Source organism: Bombina bombina, chromosome 1, assembly GCF_027579735.1.
Source record: "Bombina bombina isolate aBomBom1 chromosome 1, aBomBom1.pri, whole genome shotgun sequence".
NCBI classification, from domain to species: Eukaryota; Metazoa; Chordata; class Amphibia; order Anura; family Bombinatoridae; genus Bombina; species Bombina bombina.
The window spans coordinates 868,352,953-868,370,523 of NC_069499.1; the positions used below are offsets into that span (position 1 = coordinate 868,352,953).

The following is a 17,571-nucleotide window of genomic DNA, read 5'->3' on the forward strand; positions in this document are numbered from 1 at the left end:
AGCCGGGCTCCACTCTGTCAGCAGGTCTGGGCTATGACCATCTATGCAGGGGTTAATTTAGTATCTGATTGCTGCCACATTTTATTGCTAGCCATATATTTAAGTTACCAAATGTTCTTGTGCCTGTTCAATAAAATTGACCCTACTGGACCTAAAACCAAACTTCATGGTCTGTTGTCTTAATTTAATAAGTTTACTAGTTGTAGTTATAATAATGTTGATTTACGGGCACTGCCTGACGATAGGGCATTTAACCTTTATGATAATATTTGGCACTTGGCTGCCAAAAAGAGACCTAAAATTGAAGGATTTAAAAAGTTAAGACTTGTAATATATATGCCTTCCTATATTTCATGGATTATTGCTACAGTACATACACAGCACAGCAGACATATGCACGATGGAGATGCTGCTTGCACAAGATTGGCTGGTGTGCATGAGGTCACATGCACAATTCTCTGAAAGGTGAGGGTAAATGGTACATTTTACAATACAGTATATGGCTTGACATCTTAGTAATGAAAACTGTTGTTTGCTTAAAGGGACAATACACTGTAAAATTGTTTTTATGTTAATGTATTTCCAATGACTTGTTATACCAAGTGCAGAGTATAAAATGTATGAGAAATTGCATTTTCAGGTTTATTTGTGCATATGAAGTAGCTGGTTTTGTGCTTTTAAACCACAGCCTTATACAATGGGTTGAGCTTCAGGTAATATCAGATTTCATTATGTTATCACTTTGTGTACACACAATTGCTTCCTTATCTTATAATTGTCTGGAAAACTAAAGCTCAATACATAGAGAGAACAATGGAAAATGATCATTTTATTACTTAACTATCCTGCACCCCAATGAGAGTGTAACTTCTTCTGCTGGCTGTGTTTACTTAGGCTAAACCTGAGACTCCAGTATCAAAACTTTTAGTATAGGTTGGGAAACCACATGCTAAATCAGCTATTTCAAAAGCCAAAATAGGGGTAAAGGAGCTACTTGTAAACAATTTAATACACTCCATCAGGTAAAATGGATCATTGGAAACAATTTAAATGGGAGAAAAATTTTGAGTGAACTGTCCCTTTAAAAAAAAAAAATAAATAATTGTTTCATACCTTTTTATGCATACTTACATGTGTAATCCTTGCAATTTGAGAATAAATACCAGCATCACTATTAAAACTACTGAACCCTGTAGCTGGGGAATATAGTAAGCGGCAGCCCTTCATATCATATCTACAATCTGTTGCAAATAACATTCAAAATGGCTGCCATTACATTGCTTTAGATATTGGCCAAATGTATTTAATATTAAAATGTGAACTTATTTGAACAGTATGAAGATCATAAAGCAGGGGCAAAATGCTGGTGTTAGTCCTGTCAAATCAGGGTCACAAGGAGTGTACTTGAGTCTTTCTAACCATGGCAACCACAACAAAAACATTGGGAACACCTGGCACTAACAATCTTTATGTTTTTGTAACCAAAACATGTGGCTTCATAGCAACGCTTGTATATTCTCAACAATTAACCCTCCTGCTACCAGCAGACTGTTTTTCTGCTGGATCTGTCATATGTATTTATTTAAAACACTTCTAACTCTGAAGGAAATAATTGTATTATTGCAATTATGTATGTGTATATATATATATATATACTGTGTGTATGTATATATGTGTGTGTATGTTTGTTTATATATATATACTGTATATACAGTATATACACATACCTAGATATTATATATATATATATGTGTGTGTGTGTTTATGTGTATATAAATATATATAATATATATATATATATATATATATATATATATATATATATATATGTGTGTGTATATGTTTACATATATATATATATGTGTATATATATATGTATATATATGTATATATATATATGTGTGTATATATATATATGTGTGTATATGTATATATATATATATATATATATATATATATATATATATATATATATATATGTAGCCTCACTGGTCGAATGCCCAGGGTGCAACAGAAGAAAGTGCATGAACTGGAACAGAGAGTGCACTCACCAGGACTTTTTTACCAGTTTTATTACTTGAAAGGAACGTTTTCTGGGGTTTACCCCCTTCCTCAGACATACAAATATACAGATATATATATGTGTGTGTATATACAAATATTATATAGATATATATATATACTTCAAATAGAAACCGAAACAGAATAAAAAAGAAGTATTTATTGCAGAGAAACAATTCTTTTTAATTGATACAAAGACAAAAACATTAAACATTCTTTTCAGGAAAAACAAGTTAATAATATACATCCAAAACTCATAGTGACGAGAACAATGTTAGCACAAATGTGTAGGGAACATAACTCATAATGTCTTTCTGACAAGGATACAGCAGATGTTAAAACAAAAAAATGCTAAGCTTATTTGCCACGGAGCCGCTATACAGATAGAATAACAGAAACAAATGAATAAAATGACATTAAACATCCCTTGCTTACGATCGGGTTGATTGACACCCCCTGCTAGCGGCCGATTGAAAATACAGACAGCAAATGCTGTCGGCATTTATCGATGTGCGGCGGACATGATATATGATGTCCGTCCGCACCTTAATAAATTGACCCCCAAAAAGCATATTCTGTAACTTGGTAATGCTGCAAGTCAAATAGCTAGTATAGACAATTTGCAGCATTTTGAAAAGCTAATTTATTGGGATGTTATATTTTCTATCTGGGCTAAATATCTGAAGTATGCAAGGGGTTAATGCCTGCACACCATATAGTACTTACAATAGAATAGGCACTGATTATATAATTCATGCACATACAGTATACTTGATACACAGTGTATTTAAAGGGATATGGAACACAATTTTTTTCTTTCATGATTCAGATAGAGCATGCAATTTCAAGCAACTTTCTAATTTACTCCTATTATCATTCCTGCTTGTTCAAATAAAGATATCAAGAGAATGAAGAACATTGATAATAGGAGTAAATTAGAAAGTTGTTTAAAACTGCATGCTCTATCTGAATCATGAAAGAAATAATTTGGGTTTCATATCCCTTTAAGTATAAGGGTATTATAAATTTACAGGCCTATACTTACAGGATTACATGTGAATTAGTATAAATATATAATATGTATAACATGGCTGAGACGGAATTTATTATATACAATTAACTGTTTTCTGGTAATAAATAATATAACTGCTATATGGTACACATGTTTTCCCAGTCTGTCTAGTGAATTCAGAAGGCCAGGACGTATTTAAACCCTTTATTAAATTATTTTTGTGCAAATAATGTAATTAGTGTATCACTGAGGCAAACACGGTAATATCCTTTGCCAGCAGTTAGTGAGTCATACTTTTCAGATGCTTTCATACAAGGGATTCCGGGAATGTGGTGAAGAACTCTGTACCCTAAGTGACTGATCTCTAGATTATGTAATTTGCATAAATAATGTTAGAGTTCACCTACTAAAATTAATATTATTATCGTTTTTGAAGTCTGGGTTGTATAGCTGGTTTTTGACTCCAAGAACAAACACCACGAACCAGCCGTAGTAGCAGTTCCAAAGGATGCAACATCTCTAAACCTTATTGGAACACCCCAAACACTCAAAAGTTCTGACAGGCCTGACTGCCATACCCTTTTTGTTCTATGTATTGCCAGGCTCTCTCATTGCTACTGCTCAATACTGTTTAATTCCTCTCATCTGTCAGTTTAGTCATAAACTGCATAAAAGCAGAGCCTAAGATCATCAGGGAGTTGCTAAGGCAGGAGCTATATCGAAAGGAAATGCTAAGGTATTATGCACTGAAACATTAAAGAGGTCAAGGGGAGAAAAGAGAATAGGAGAATATGGGTTAAAAGGGATATAAACAATAATGGAATGGGTGGTTAAGGACTGTGAGTACCACCCACTGGGACAATCTATACATTTTTGTTCACCCTTTTGCACCACAAATTATAATGTCTAGATCAGTGAGGAGCAACCAGTATGATCTGAGGAGCCACGTATGGGACCACTGAATCTTGAGTAGGGACATACAATAGTTTTTTATTTGATGTACAGCTAAATTTAAATTCTTCTCTTCATGTACTCAACTCTTCTCCGGCCCCTCCCTCTATGGGAGAATAGACCTATGGACATTCACCGGCCTAGCTACAGAAGAGCATCCTTGGGGACTATCTCACTCAATAAGCCTCCTCAACTGTTCTCACTTCTGTAATTCAGATTGTTTTATAACAATGCTTTATTTGACCTGTACTGTAACCTCAAATTTTTTTTTATTTATTAATAATGCTTGCATTTACAAAATAATAATAATAATAATAATAATGCTTAAACCCACTGTGTGTATGGAGAAAGAGACAAAGATTATGTGGGTTAATATAGAACATATTTGTTTGCTTAAAGTAAAAATAGAACTTTTTTTGTTGATGGATGATAATGACACGTGTCATCTCCTTGCTGCTACTATTCCACTACAAGTCTAGTACCACCCCCGAGCAGCATGTAACTAAAAATCTATCATTTATGTGAATCAATTAAATTCTTGTTGAACTGCACCGATTTAGCATATCTGCACATTATGTTTTTGGTAATTTATTAGTCCAACTTGGATAATACCTAAACTTTGGCTTGTCTGTTTGTCATCTAAATGTTCCCTGCAAATGTATCCTTAACAAAGACACCAGGCTAGTTATTTTACATTATGATGGTGGTTATTGTTGTTCATGTTTCTGATGTACATAGAATGAATTAAAGACAAGTGAAACACAGAAGAAAAAATACATATCTGTGTCTCTAGGCACTAAACTTTGGCTAAATCATGAAAACAGGAAAAGGCATCAGTTATTTTTAAAGGTACTTGTGTTAACGATCCTGATGATCTTTTGAGGAAGAAACAAAAACAACATAAAATATATTGACCAAGGATTTGGGGCCATATTTTTTAAACAATGACAAAAACCCTCTTCTGGAAGACATAATCCGTCTCATTCCTGTGAATGGAAGGTGCCACTCTAATAAAGTTTACATACATGAATTCCTATCAGCTTGATTTAGATATACTACAACAATGTTAAGGATTTCTAGTTAAGCTACAAGTGCTACAGTGTAGGTAGGACACAATACTCGTTCTGCCCTATTCCCTTTGCTAGGAAGATGCTTCAAAAAGGTTTGAAACAGCTCCTTTGAAAATATTTATGGGTTACTTCTCGTCCAACGAAGGATCTTCCCAGCATCCTGAATAGAGAGCAATACTTCTTAAAGGTGCAGTCTCACTTAGCACCATATTAAATGTAAACAGTTGATCAATTAAGTTGACATCCCGTTAATAAGAACATATTTATTTAGAGCAAACTAGTCCCTTTTGTAGATTTCTTGAGGTTTCTGAAAAAAAGAATTTCTCAATAATTTATTTTATGCACATTAAAGTCTTCAAATTCTTCCAGCTGCAGAGAGACTTTTGCAAAACTATCCTTGGTTGCTTTTGGAATTCATAGGGACTATATACATTTCCTGATGCTCTGGAAGGGTCAGCATTTTACTAGGAGATACTATCATTGAATGTCTTTAGTGCTAAGAGGGGCTGCAACTACAACATTAACCCTATCACTGCCAGAATGCCATTGTGGCAGTGACAGGGTTAATGGTGCCATGAAGAAAGAGATGGTGCTGTTTGTCCAACCCCTTCCTCTATTTTTTCACTTTGGAATCGTATGTGCCAGCATGCTTGTAAGCTCCCACGTATCCTGTGTTATCAACAAGGTTCTCCCGACCACCCTTTCCTTTACCCTTTCCACTCTCGTCAAAACGTTCCTTGTGTGACCCAGTGTATTTTGTGGTGTCTGTCAGACGTTCCACGGCACTAGTTGCTGCTGCTTTCTGTGAAAAAGGAAATTAGATGGCTGTTAGTGATGTATCATTAGCAATGAAAATAAAAAAGACAATAGACTGTAATCCACGTGTATGTAGGTTTTACCTCCAATTTTTCATGTGCTCACAAGAATACATAATGATTGGTTTGTTGGTAATGCTCCAAAAAATGTGTCTAGAAATGGATAATATTGCATATTTTGCCATAACACTGCAATAAAAGGGGCATGGTAGTTTAACCTGGTCAAGATGTCGTGATAGTATCAGAAACACTGTATTAGAGTTGAATATATACTCTTTCATTTGAATTCAGATACATAAGTAAACAATTAGTTTTTTTTTTAATGTGATGTTTAAGGGACATACATCCAACATTTTTCTTTCATGATTCAGATAGATCATACAATTTTAGACTACTTTCAAATTGACATATATGATCAAATGTGCTTCATTCTCTTGGTATTCTTTGTTGAAGGAGCAGCAATGCACTCCTGGCAGCTAGATGAACACATCGGGTGAGCCAATGGCAAGAGGGATATGAGTGTAGCCACAAATCACCAGCTAGCTCCTAGTAGTGCACTGCTCACAGGCCTACCTAGATATGCTTTTCAACAAAGGATGCCAAGAGAATTAAGCAAATGAAAAAAGTGGAATCAATTGGAAAGTTGTTTCAAATTATATGCTCTATCTGAAATACATTTTTTTTATACCTATTTAATAATCAATTGTATCTATTTTAAAAAAAATATCATGTCATGAGATTTTAAGTCCCTCCTTCAACACAAGTATCAACCAAAACACTGGTTAAAATAACTTTTTAAACCTTACTTTTTCATGCAAAAAGTATTTCAACATGTTTAAAAATGTGCTTTTACTGTCACAGTTTACACAAAAACATGTAGTATTTTTATGTGTGAATATATGTATGTAGACATATGTGTGTGTATGCATGTGTGTTTGTGTATAAGTGTATATATGTTTACAACTCCCAGTAGTACACTGCTGCCCCGGAGCCTACCTAAGTATGCTTTTCAACCAAGTATGCTTTTTTTTTTCTATAATTTTTATTGAAGTTCAATTCAAGTCAAACAAACAAAGATATCATTAGAAAATGCAAAGGAAATGTGTTGCGATACATACAACCAATATGAGAAGAATAAACACTTTACAGGTTTATATGGCACATTTTGAGAATATAAATACATATATCACTTGCCCTTCAAACTACAAACCTTCTGAATGAAATATGGGGCCACTTATGGAACTCCTAATGATATAAAGGATACAAATCTACAGAAGGTGTTCTTGAGTAAAAGGAGACCGCTTTTGGGCCTCAAATGGTAAACCTGAACCTCTTTTTATTTGTATGTAGTAGTATAATTGTAGTATAACATATAGGGAAGGTGGGAATATTATTGTTAAGTTAACATAAAACCTCTAAAATAATGATTTCAGAGTATAGGTCATAGGATACATTTTCCCATGTTTACCAAGTAAACTATATTGAGGGGGCGGAGTTAGCGGTATACAGTTAGGAATATGTTGGATTAGCAAAAACGTGGAAACAGAACGTATTCAATTTGATTGAAAAGTCTCTTAAACCTTTACACTCTATACGAATTACTTTCTGATTCTTTTATTTATTTATTTTTTAATCACTGAAATTCTACAGCTTTGTTTACATATTTTACAGTGAGGTATTTGTTAACATCATAATCAAAGCTGTGGAACAATCAAAGTACTGTGTTATTCTATATTCAAGTCCTCTATATTTTAAACACAACTTCTTTTTAAGATCATAAAAGTTTGGAATACAACACAATTTCCATTCTCTATGAAGTAAATATGATTTTGACTCGAGACCTTTCAATTAGTATGAAAACATGCTAATTCCTATACACAGATGACTCTGTTTCTTGCAAACATAAATTGGACACTTTACTTGTTGCAAGAGTTGTGGTCCTTTTTGTTTAGGTATTTTACATATGAGTTCAGACAGATAAATACACATGAAGTAAAAAAAGAAATACTGTATGTTAAAAACAGATAATTGCTCTTTGTTTCATTTTAGTTGCAGATGAAATGTGATCACAATTGAAATGTAAAGGGAAATTTATCTTCCCGAGAAAAATAAAATAATCAAGTACATAAAGTCACATTCAATATTTATCTCTGAAGTGTGAAGTGTGTATAGATCCACTATTTAAAACAATAGCTGTTTGGCAGTGCACAAATATTTTTAGGTTCTACTTAATATTTATATTTAGGATTTAAAGGGACATAAAAACTAATTATTTTTTTTTGATGATTAAGATAGAGCATGCAATTTTAAATAACCTAATTTACTTCTATTATTATTATTTTTTGTTGTTGTCATGGTATCTTTTGTTAAACAGCAGATAGGTAAGCTCAGGAGAATGCACGTCTCTGCAACACTATATGTAGGATTGCCATCTCAGCCATGTTACCCTGGAGACTTATGAGTTACACATGCTGCAGGGTGTGAAGGGAGGAATATGAAAAATTCTGTCCAGAAACACACTACGTTTCTTCCTGCACACCCTGCAACATGTATAACTCATAAGTGTCCAGGAAAACATGGCTGAGGTGGCAACCCTAATTATAGCCATTTGCAAGAGCACTAGATAGCAGCACTATTTCCTGGTGCTCTAGACCAGTGGTTCTCAACCAAAGTGATCTCAAGGCCCGGTAAATTTTAGCTGGACATGTCCAGGGCCCGGTAGATAGATATTTTATATATATATATATATTAAGCAGCAGGGATTTGCCCTATCAGTAACTAAGCAGCTCAGTGTGGGTTTAAAGGGGGCCCTGGAGTGTGGGGGGTCCTGCCGAGGGTCTGTCGCTGTGAGGGCCATGGAGTGTGAGGTCTGGCCCTGGAGGTTGGGGGCCCTTTCTTTGGCCCTTAATGTTGGGGGTCCTGGCTCTGGAGGTTGATGGGCCTGTTGGGATTAGGGCAGGGAGGCTACCATGTTCATTTGCATAAATTTGAATACATTTGGGTCAGTGTGAGACAGTTTTCCTGGGGCCTTGATTGGTCTCAGTCTGCCCCTGGTGTGCAAAGGTGTAAGAGTGTGCAGTGGGGGCATGACAGGTCAGGGTCCACCAGCAGGGCTATCACGGCCCAGTACTGGGCCACGGCCCGGCTGTTGAGAAACCAGGCTCTAGACATCTACCTAGGTATCTCTTCAACAAAGAATAAAATGGGAAGAACAAAGCAAATTTGGTAATAAAACTAAATTGGACACTTTTTTTAAAATTGCATTCTCTGTCTGAGGGCCTGATATTCAAAAGCTAAAATGTTTAGTTTAAAAGATGTTTATCTCACTATTCAGGGTTCTTGAAGTGAAGAGAGACCCTACATTACTATACGGTCTAAAAAAAATAAGATTTTGCAAGATTTTTCTCCATGCCAGTGAGCTTTTGAATATCAGCCCCTGAATCATAAAAGAAAATTTTGTTTTTCATATCCCTTTAAGGCAGTGCTTTCCAAACTGTGTGTCGGGGCACACTAGTGTGTCGGCAGCAGTGTGTAGGTGTGTCCCTGCTTCAGCAAAAAAATAAATAATTTTAATTTAATTTTTTTTTTTTTTTTTTTTTGGTTTCCGACTTTCCGCCTGCCATGCATATCACATGGTTGACACATGATTGATACCTAGTGGGTCACAGATCATCTTAACCTATTGGCACAGCTCAGTGGGAACTAAAACTATTGCCATTGGTGGCTTTGGCAGCACATTGGCTCCTGACTACACTGCGTTAATTGGCTTGTGACTGCATGTGTAGTCAGTGAGTGGGACAGCAGTGTGTTTGCAGCACAGGCAGTAATCAGTCGGACTCGCAGACCGCTGAGGGCAGCTGCTTAAAAGCTGAGCTGGTCAGAAGTCAAAGTGTTTTTTGGGTTTTTTTGCAGCTAGCTCCCAGTAGTGCATTGCTGCTCCTGCTCTTGATATATGGATAGGAAGTGAAAGCTTAAAAATGCTTGATGATTTAATGCGAGTGTCTTTATCTAATATTCCACCAAATATTCAGAAACTGTGTTCATTCCATCAACCTCATACATCCCATTAAAATAGTAAGTAGTTATTGGTGTTATTAAACTTTTTTTTTAATTCTTTCCCATACATACTTACTTGTTACTTGTAAATACCTATTATTATTATTATATAATTTATGTATGTGTCCGTATCTTTTAAAACAAGTTAGTTTAACCTCCTTTTTGCTAGTACAACTGAATTAATTACTGTGTCGCGAAATGATGTAGGTCTAAAAAGTGCGTCACTAACATGAAAAGTTTGGAAAGCTCTGCTTTAAGGGGTCATATAATTAAACTGAACTTACTTTAACACCGCACAGGTTATTTAGCTTCTCAGATATTAACTATTGTGCATACGCATGAAATCAGTTAAAAATCCACATTTAAGTTAAAGCAAAACTTTTGTGAAATTAATTTTTGCTATTTTTAGAACTTGAAAATTCCTGAACAGACTGACATGTAAATTGAATGCAAAATTAAATCAAAAGTTAGACAATTTTGAGAGAAAAAAAGATTTTGCTTTAAAGCTTCATTAGAACAACATTTACCACTGTTTATTCACAAGTCTTACCGTGACGCCGGTGCTTGCAGGTTCCTTGCCTGAAATCAGTTTACAAATCTCTTCATATGCCTCTTCTTTGCTCTTTCCTTTAAACTTCTTTGTGGATAATTCCTCCAGTGCTTTTTTGAACTCTTCAAAATTGATAACTCTGGCAGTCTTCCCTCTAAAATATGCAAATGATATATACTTAAAGGACCAGTAAATACAGAAGATTTACATAATCAACAAATGCATGATAACAAGACATTGAAATAGCACTTAGGGGTCTATTTATCAAGCTACAGCGGACAGAGGCTTGCATACGCGCCCCCTGTCCACTACAGCTTGCCTCTGGCGGGCTGAATTCCGCTGACGGAATTCAGCACTGCACAAGAACGCAATTTTGCGGTCTTGTGTAACGCTGCCCACGCACAGCCAATCACCCTGTCAATCTCCAGAGTCAGACGAGACCGGAAAAATTGAAATTAGCCACCTAAGAGGTGGTGAAGAGGTTAGGGAAGCAGCGGTCTGATGACCGCTGCTTCATAAATACGGACTGCAGGTTCTCTTGTGAGAACCTGCAGTCGTAGGGGTGCAAAGACTATGATAAATCGACCCCTTAGTCTGAACTTCAAGTGAGTAGGAGATCTTTTTCTGACAAATTTCAAAGTTATATCTTTTTCCACTCCTCCTGTATCATTTGACAACTATCAGTCAAGTGGAGTGTTAGGTTTTTTTCAACTTTTTTTCTTCATTGACTTCTAACAGAGTTTTCACTTTAGCAAAAACACAAAATACCACTCCACTTGTAATCTAGCGGTAAAAATGCATTTCATGCATCTACCTAATTATGGGTGCCACCATTTTGGAACCTAGGTTTCACTGCAGATATTTGAAGGAGAGCTGCTGCCCATGTGCAGACACATAAACACTGGAATGTAGCGAAAAGCTAGATTTCAACATGGTGGTACCCATCTCTAGAGGTAGGTGGAGCATAATCTTAATACAATGCTTATAAAATGTATTTAGGTAAAGATTACAAGTAAACTTTTAGCACATGGTTTTGTGTGTGTATTATAAGTTGAAAGTAAAATGTTTGTGTGCAAGCGAAACCCGATGCAGGCTAACTTCAGGACTTCAGTTATCCCCCTTGACCCAATCTGACATATATATATGTCATGTGGTACATAACCCATAGTACAGCATAACATATACAGTATATACGTAGGCCCTTCAGGAAACTTAAGCAGTCTCAGTTGTCAAGACTGGGCTGCAGGCATCTGGCTTCATATGGTAACAGAGCATGATTGGTGCTCCAATACCATAGGAGTGCAGATTGCCTGATCATTGCAGACAGTGACACGGACTGTGTCTCTGTCTGCAACGATCTTCATTTGTGTCGGTCGAAGGTTTGAGAGGGATGTAGGGAGGCAGGTGTGCGGCACAGCGGTGGAGGGAGAGGCGGGACCCTACACTTCAGAAAAATAAGTGTAAATATGAGAGGGAGTGAAGAGACTCTACACAACAGAAAGAATATGAATCCCGTTGGAGGGGGGACCCTACACTAGAGATCAGAGGTAGGGTGGGGGACCGCTACACTACAGACAAATCTATAAAATAATAAATAGATTTAAAAAAAAAAATAATCTATAAACTGGGTACTGGCAGATAATTGACAGTACCTAAGATGGTGGACACCATTAGGAGCGGGGAGGGTTAGAGTGCTTTTTGTGAGGGATCAGGGAGGTGGGAGGGTAATGGAGATCCTACACTGCAGAAAATAATTAAATATATATAATTGATTAAAAGGGAGGGATCAGTTGCAATTAGTGGCCTTCTAATTACCAAAACCTAATTGCAAAGCCATGCATTTCTGCTATTTCTGAATAAAAGGGAATACAGAAAACCTTTTACAACCATTTGTCTTATGATTGCAGTAGTTGTGTGTAAATAATTTCAGTGAGAAACCCAAAGTTTGTGAAAAAGTTAACAAATTTTATTAATATGATTGTATTTAGTGGTGAAAAAGCGGCATACAATATACCAAAATGGACCTAGATCTACACCTTGTATTGTCTACTTAAAAAAATACAGTATATAGTACTGTATAGTATAGTGCTAAAAATTCTTCGGTATTTTGGGCACGGTTTTCGCTGAAATTCCTGGCAGTGAAAGGGTTAATAGTGTCTGTCTTCATGTAAATTTGTTAATGCCTTGATGTGCCAGATTGGCCAATTATTCTCTAATCCTAGCTGCAATCATGGTGTAGGTCGGCCATCTGACTTACTTTACTTTAGAGAATACAATGTCCACATCTGTGCCGGTGACTGATTTTCCATCAATGACTTTGCATTCCTTGCACAACTTGGCCCAGTTTTTTCCAGTCATATCATTACCAGTCGCTTTGGTGTCCCCATAGATAGCAAACTTCTTGAAGCTCTCCTCAAGAGAAGCAATGTCAGAGTTCTCTGCCATGACTAGTCTGCGGGGAAAAACAGCCTTTAGTTACTTGTCGGTTTTCTTGATAAATAAGAGTGGCTGTATTAACCACAAGGAAACCTAAGCAATATGTAGCATCTCCAATATCGTGTCCAATGATGCAGCTGTAATACTGAGCCCTTAAAGTGAATGTAAAGTTTAATGAAAAAGTGCCCAGTTTTTAAAAATACTCTTAAAAACAGGGTCACTTTTATTCATTAAACTTTACATTTAATGACTGCCGCATATTGATGATGAATCTGGCTTCCTACAAACATTGCGTGGCTGCACGAGCTGGACGCCTTTGGGTGCCCGCAATGATTGGAGGAAGCCGAATTTGTCATTGCTGTGCTAAGTACAGCAGGAGCTGCGGGAGGAAGATTGCGGGTCTGTTGTTATAAGGTAAAAGGTAAGATTTAAAAACAAAACGCTTAAATGTAAAGTTTAATGAATGAAAGTGTCCCTGTTTTTAAAAGTAAGGAAGCTCAAGTTGCTAGGGTACAAAAGTTAAAACGTTGTAGTTTACCCTCTCTAGGAAAGGTGGGAGAAGCACCATTTTTATACAAGTGTTTCCTAATCTAACTGTATGCTATTGGTAATGTGTCTTTTGTTTACACACACACAAAAATATATATATTCTAAAAGCGAATATTTTATTCCCATATATACATATGGCAAAATTATATTTATATCATTATCCAGGGAATAATTACACTTTAAACATTTTTGATGAACATACACCCCCAACTTAACCCTTAAATCAAATTTCTGTGATATAGATACTGAAGATGTTTGTGGTAATTAAAGCGGCATAATACCCATATACCAAATAACCTGAACATCTCTATGTAATACGGAAGATATTTTACCTTTCTTCAGCTCACAATAGAAGTGCTCTGTATACAGTTTTTCTTCAGTTACTGTCAGGTGCATGTTGAAAACCCCCCAGCTAATCAGCTTTATCAATGCTGATGTCACACTTTGCTCTACTCATAAAATGTTTTTGTAAACTTCCTTTGACTGAGGAAGGAGATAACATGACTGTTTCTGCACATGCCAGTTATACGCTCCCTCGTAAGTCCTGGGACTGGCATCCTGATTGGCTGCTGAAAGTCCTATAATAATGGGATGTGGCTACTAAGGAAATTTTGAGGTAAATGTCTTCCTTTTTTGCAAAGAGATGTTCAGGTGTATTTTCTAGTCAGTTTTTTTACAACTATGCTGCATCACTTTCAAGTCCTTCAACTTTTGGGTATCATGACCCTTTAAATCTCTCTATAATGTATGAAGAATTGCATTTTATCCTCTAAGCATAGCTAAAGTAAAAATCCCAACATTGTCCTTTTCTGTTTTATGTCTCAGAGGTACAGGGAGGACTCCTAAGGTTGGGGTAGGGTATTTACATGTATGGGGATTAACCAATCAGGGATTTGCTGGACATATATAGGGAAAAGGAGACTAGAGAAAGACAGCAGGGCAGAGATCCCAAAGTGTCACAAGCCAGCAAAATATGGGAAGCTTGTGAGCAGTTGTCCATACACCTAAAATGTCTGTGTGCACATATATATATATATATATATATATACATATATATATATACTGTATATAGATAGATAGATGATAGATAGATAGATAGATAGATAGATAGATAGACACACACACATCCAATGGCTCTAAGACAAATTAGTTTTTTAATCAGCCAAACTAATACTCCTCACATTTGATACTACAGGACTGGTGTGAATCTGATAAACTGTAAACTGCCACTGTTTAAAAAGGGAACCAGAGTTCATCCGGGAAGCTATAAACCAGTCTGGCATTAGTGGTGGTGAAGCTACTCGGGGGATTAAAAAGGATTATATGCATTAACACAACATTGTGAGTGACAATCATCATGTTTTTTTTAGAAATAGATTATAATGCTAAACTCACCTAATTAGTTTCTATGATTAAACTCATTTTAATATAGTGCCTCGTAGCAGATATTTGCACACAATAAGGATAAGATAGCAACAGATAATACAAAACTGTGTAAGGTCAGAACACAATATCATTGCTCTGCACAGGAATTTGCAAAAACTGGAAAAATGATTGGTAAATGGCAAACATGATTTAACCCCGATTTTACATTGTGGAAGCAACAGTACCAATTATTTATTTAAATGGGACAGAGAAGGGCTTAGGGGATCTTTTAGACAATAAATTGATCAGTGCTCAATGCCAGTCATCAGCTTGTAAGGAAAATACATTAGCATATATAGAAAGGGCAATGGAATGGAAGGGAGGAAAGCGTAATTCTGCCCTATATGAATCTCTGGTAAATCTCCTCGCCTTGGATATGCAGTACAGTTTTTGAGACCAATTATTAAAAATAACATTTCATAACTAGAAAGGGTTTAGAGAAGCGACACAAAATTATTGTATAATTGACAAGTGCATGATAAAAAGACAATGCAATAACACTTTGGGGCCGATTTATCAAGCTCGGTTTATAAAGCAGACCGCTGCTCCATAACTTGTCCGCCTGCTTTGAGGCCGGGGACAGAAATCAATACCACAGAATACAATCGGGTTAATTGGCACCCGCTGCTAGCGGCCGATTGGCCGCGAATCTGCAGGGGGCGGCATTGCACCAGCAGTTCACAAGAACTGCTGGTGCAATGATAAATTCCGACATTGTATGCTGTCTGCATATATCGATGTGCAGCGGACATGATACATGATACATCATATCATGTCCGCTCGCACTGTGATAAATATAACCCTTTGTCTGAATTTCAGATGAGTAGTATATATTTTTTTCTGACAAAGTTCAAAGATACTTCCATTTTCCCTTTCCCTATATCATGTGACAGCCATCAGTCAGTCACAAAACACATATACTGTGAACTATACTGTGAACTCAGTTTCAGAAAGTGTGCATAAAAAAAGAATGTGCATATTTTGGTAATGGAAGTAAACTAGAAAGTTGTGTGTGTGTTGGGGGGGGGGGGGGGGTGTTAAATTGCATGCTGTACCTGAATTATGAATGTTTAATTTGACTTTAGTGTTCCTATAACCCCTTTATGCTGGGCAAGTGTTTTGAGATCGGAACAAAGTTCCAATGTTAAAACTTGCTTGAAAAACAAAATCATGCGATCGTTGATGCGATCACGTAGTTTCAAGGCTGGGATTAGTTCATGGGGTGCTGCCTACAATGCTAGGCATGCCTCCCAGTCGGATTTTCAATTGATAAAATAAAGGAGCATGCAGGACACTAAAAAAGGTATGATTTTCCATGGCTTCCTAACAGCGTTAAAGCCCAACGCTGTTAGTACAACATGGAGCATCCTAATGGGATAATTTAAACCATAAGGAGAGGTTACCCCATAGAAAGAGGCGGTTGAGAGATTATATGATTATTTATATAACTATATTAATTATTCATATAGAGAATTGTCAGGAGCATTTATTACAAGGAAATCGCTTGTAACTAGGGCTTACACTTTTATTTTAGAGATATGAATCTCTATCAGTCATGTTTGTAAGAGCAATAAAATTGTCAAACTCTTTGCTTGATGAGTTAGTGACTTCCAAAATAACAGATATCTTTAAAAACAGAACCCAACCTTATGATTGGGTTATATGAGCAGGCTTTTAATGTATAATTGTCACTTAATTGGAAGGATCTATATTATAAAACAGGGATCAAAGGGGGTCTGTGAAAGCTGAACTTGATGGACTAATCTATTTTCAACTGTGTTACTATGCGTTTTAACATCTTTGATTTATAAATCACCGATATGTTATATAACACAGAACAGAGGGCTCTTAAAAGAGCATTTTACAATCTCAGAATCACATGATTTCATGGGAAGTGGTTTTAACCAGAGGATGACATACTACAGACATACAGTTTATCTAATTATATTACATGGTTTGGAAATTTTTAGAAGAAATGTGATAGGTCTGTTTGAAATGATGAAATTAGTCATTTCTATGCGTACATAAGAATTTTACAATTAATTTTAGTATTTCCCGCTTCATTGAGGTGGTTTGTACTCCCACTTTTAACAAGTCATAGCTGTGAGGGAGTGGGAGGGGCCCTACAGTACAGACATTTGTTTTAAAGGGACAGTTTACTCAAAGATTTTCTCCCCTTTAATTTGTTCCCAATGATCCACTTTACCTGCTTGAGTGTATTAAATTGTTTACAAGTATTTGCATTACCCTTATGTTGGCATTTTAAATAGTTTATTTAGCTTGTGGTATCCACACCCATCCTGAAAGTTTTTGGCCTCAAGGCCAAGCTGTGTTAACACAGCCAGTAGAAGAAATTACACTCCCAGTGGGTTATAGCAGAGATAAGGTAATAAAATGTTCATTTTTCCATTGTTCTCTCCAAGTATTGGTGATTGGTTTATGGACAGATATAAGATAAAGAAGCTTGTATATGTACAAAATGTGATAAAGTAATGAGATCTGATTATACCTACAAGCACAACCCATTTTATTAGGTTGTGGCTTCAAAACACAAAATCAGCTAATTCATATACACAAATAATTACATACATTTTATACTCTGCAGCTGGTAAACAAAATAATTGGAAACACATTAAGGGAAATATT

At 36.1% G+C, this 17,571-nt stretch overlaps 1 protein-coding gene across 1 annotated transcript in view; it reads right to left on the minus strand.

Moving 5' to 3' along the window:
• Window positions 1-2,201: 2,201 nt before the first annotated feature.
• The window catches only part of TPPP3 (tubulin polymerization promoting protein family member 3), a 40,521-nt gene continuing 25,151 nt past the window's right edge, over window positions 2,202-17,571 (minus strand). Inside the window, exons 2-4 of the mRNA XM_053699518.1 lie at window positions 12,773-12,967; window positions 10,516-10,669; window positions 2,202-5,896 (exon numbers count right to left, since the gene is read on the minus strand). Coding sequence (XP_053555493.1) covers window positions 5,708-5,896; window positions 10,516-10,669; window positions 12,773-12,960 — 531 coding nt within the window. The 5' untranslated portion in view covers window positions 12,961-12,967 and the 3' untranslated portion in view covers window positions 2,202-5,707. The remainder of the gene's footprint in view (window positions 5,897-10,515; window positions 10,670-12,772; window positions 12,968-17,571) is intronic.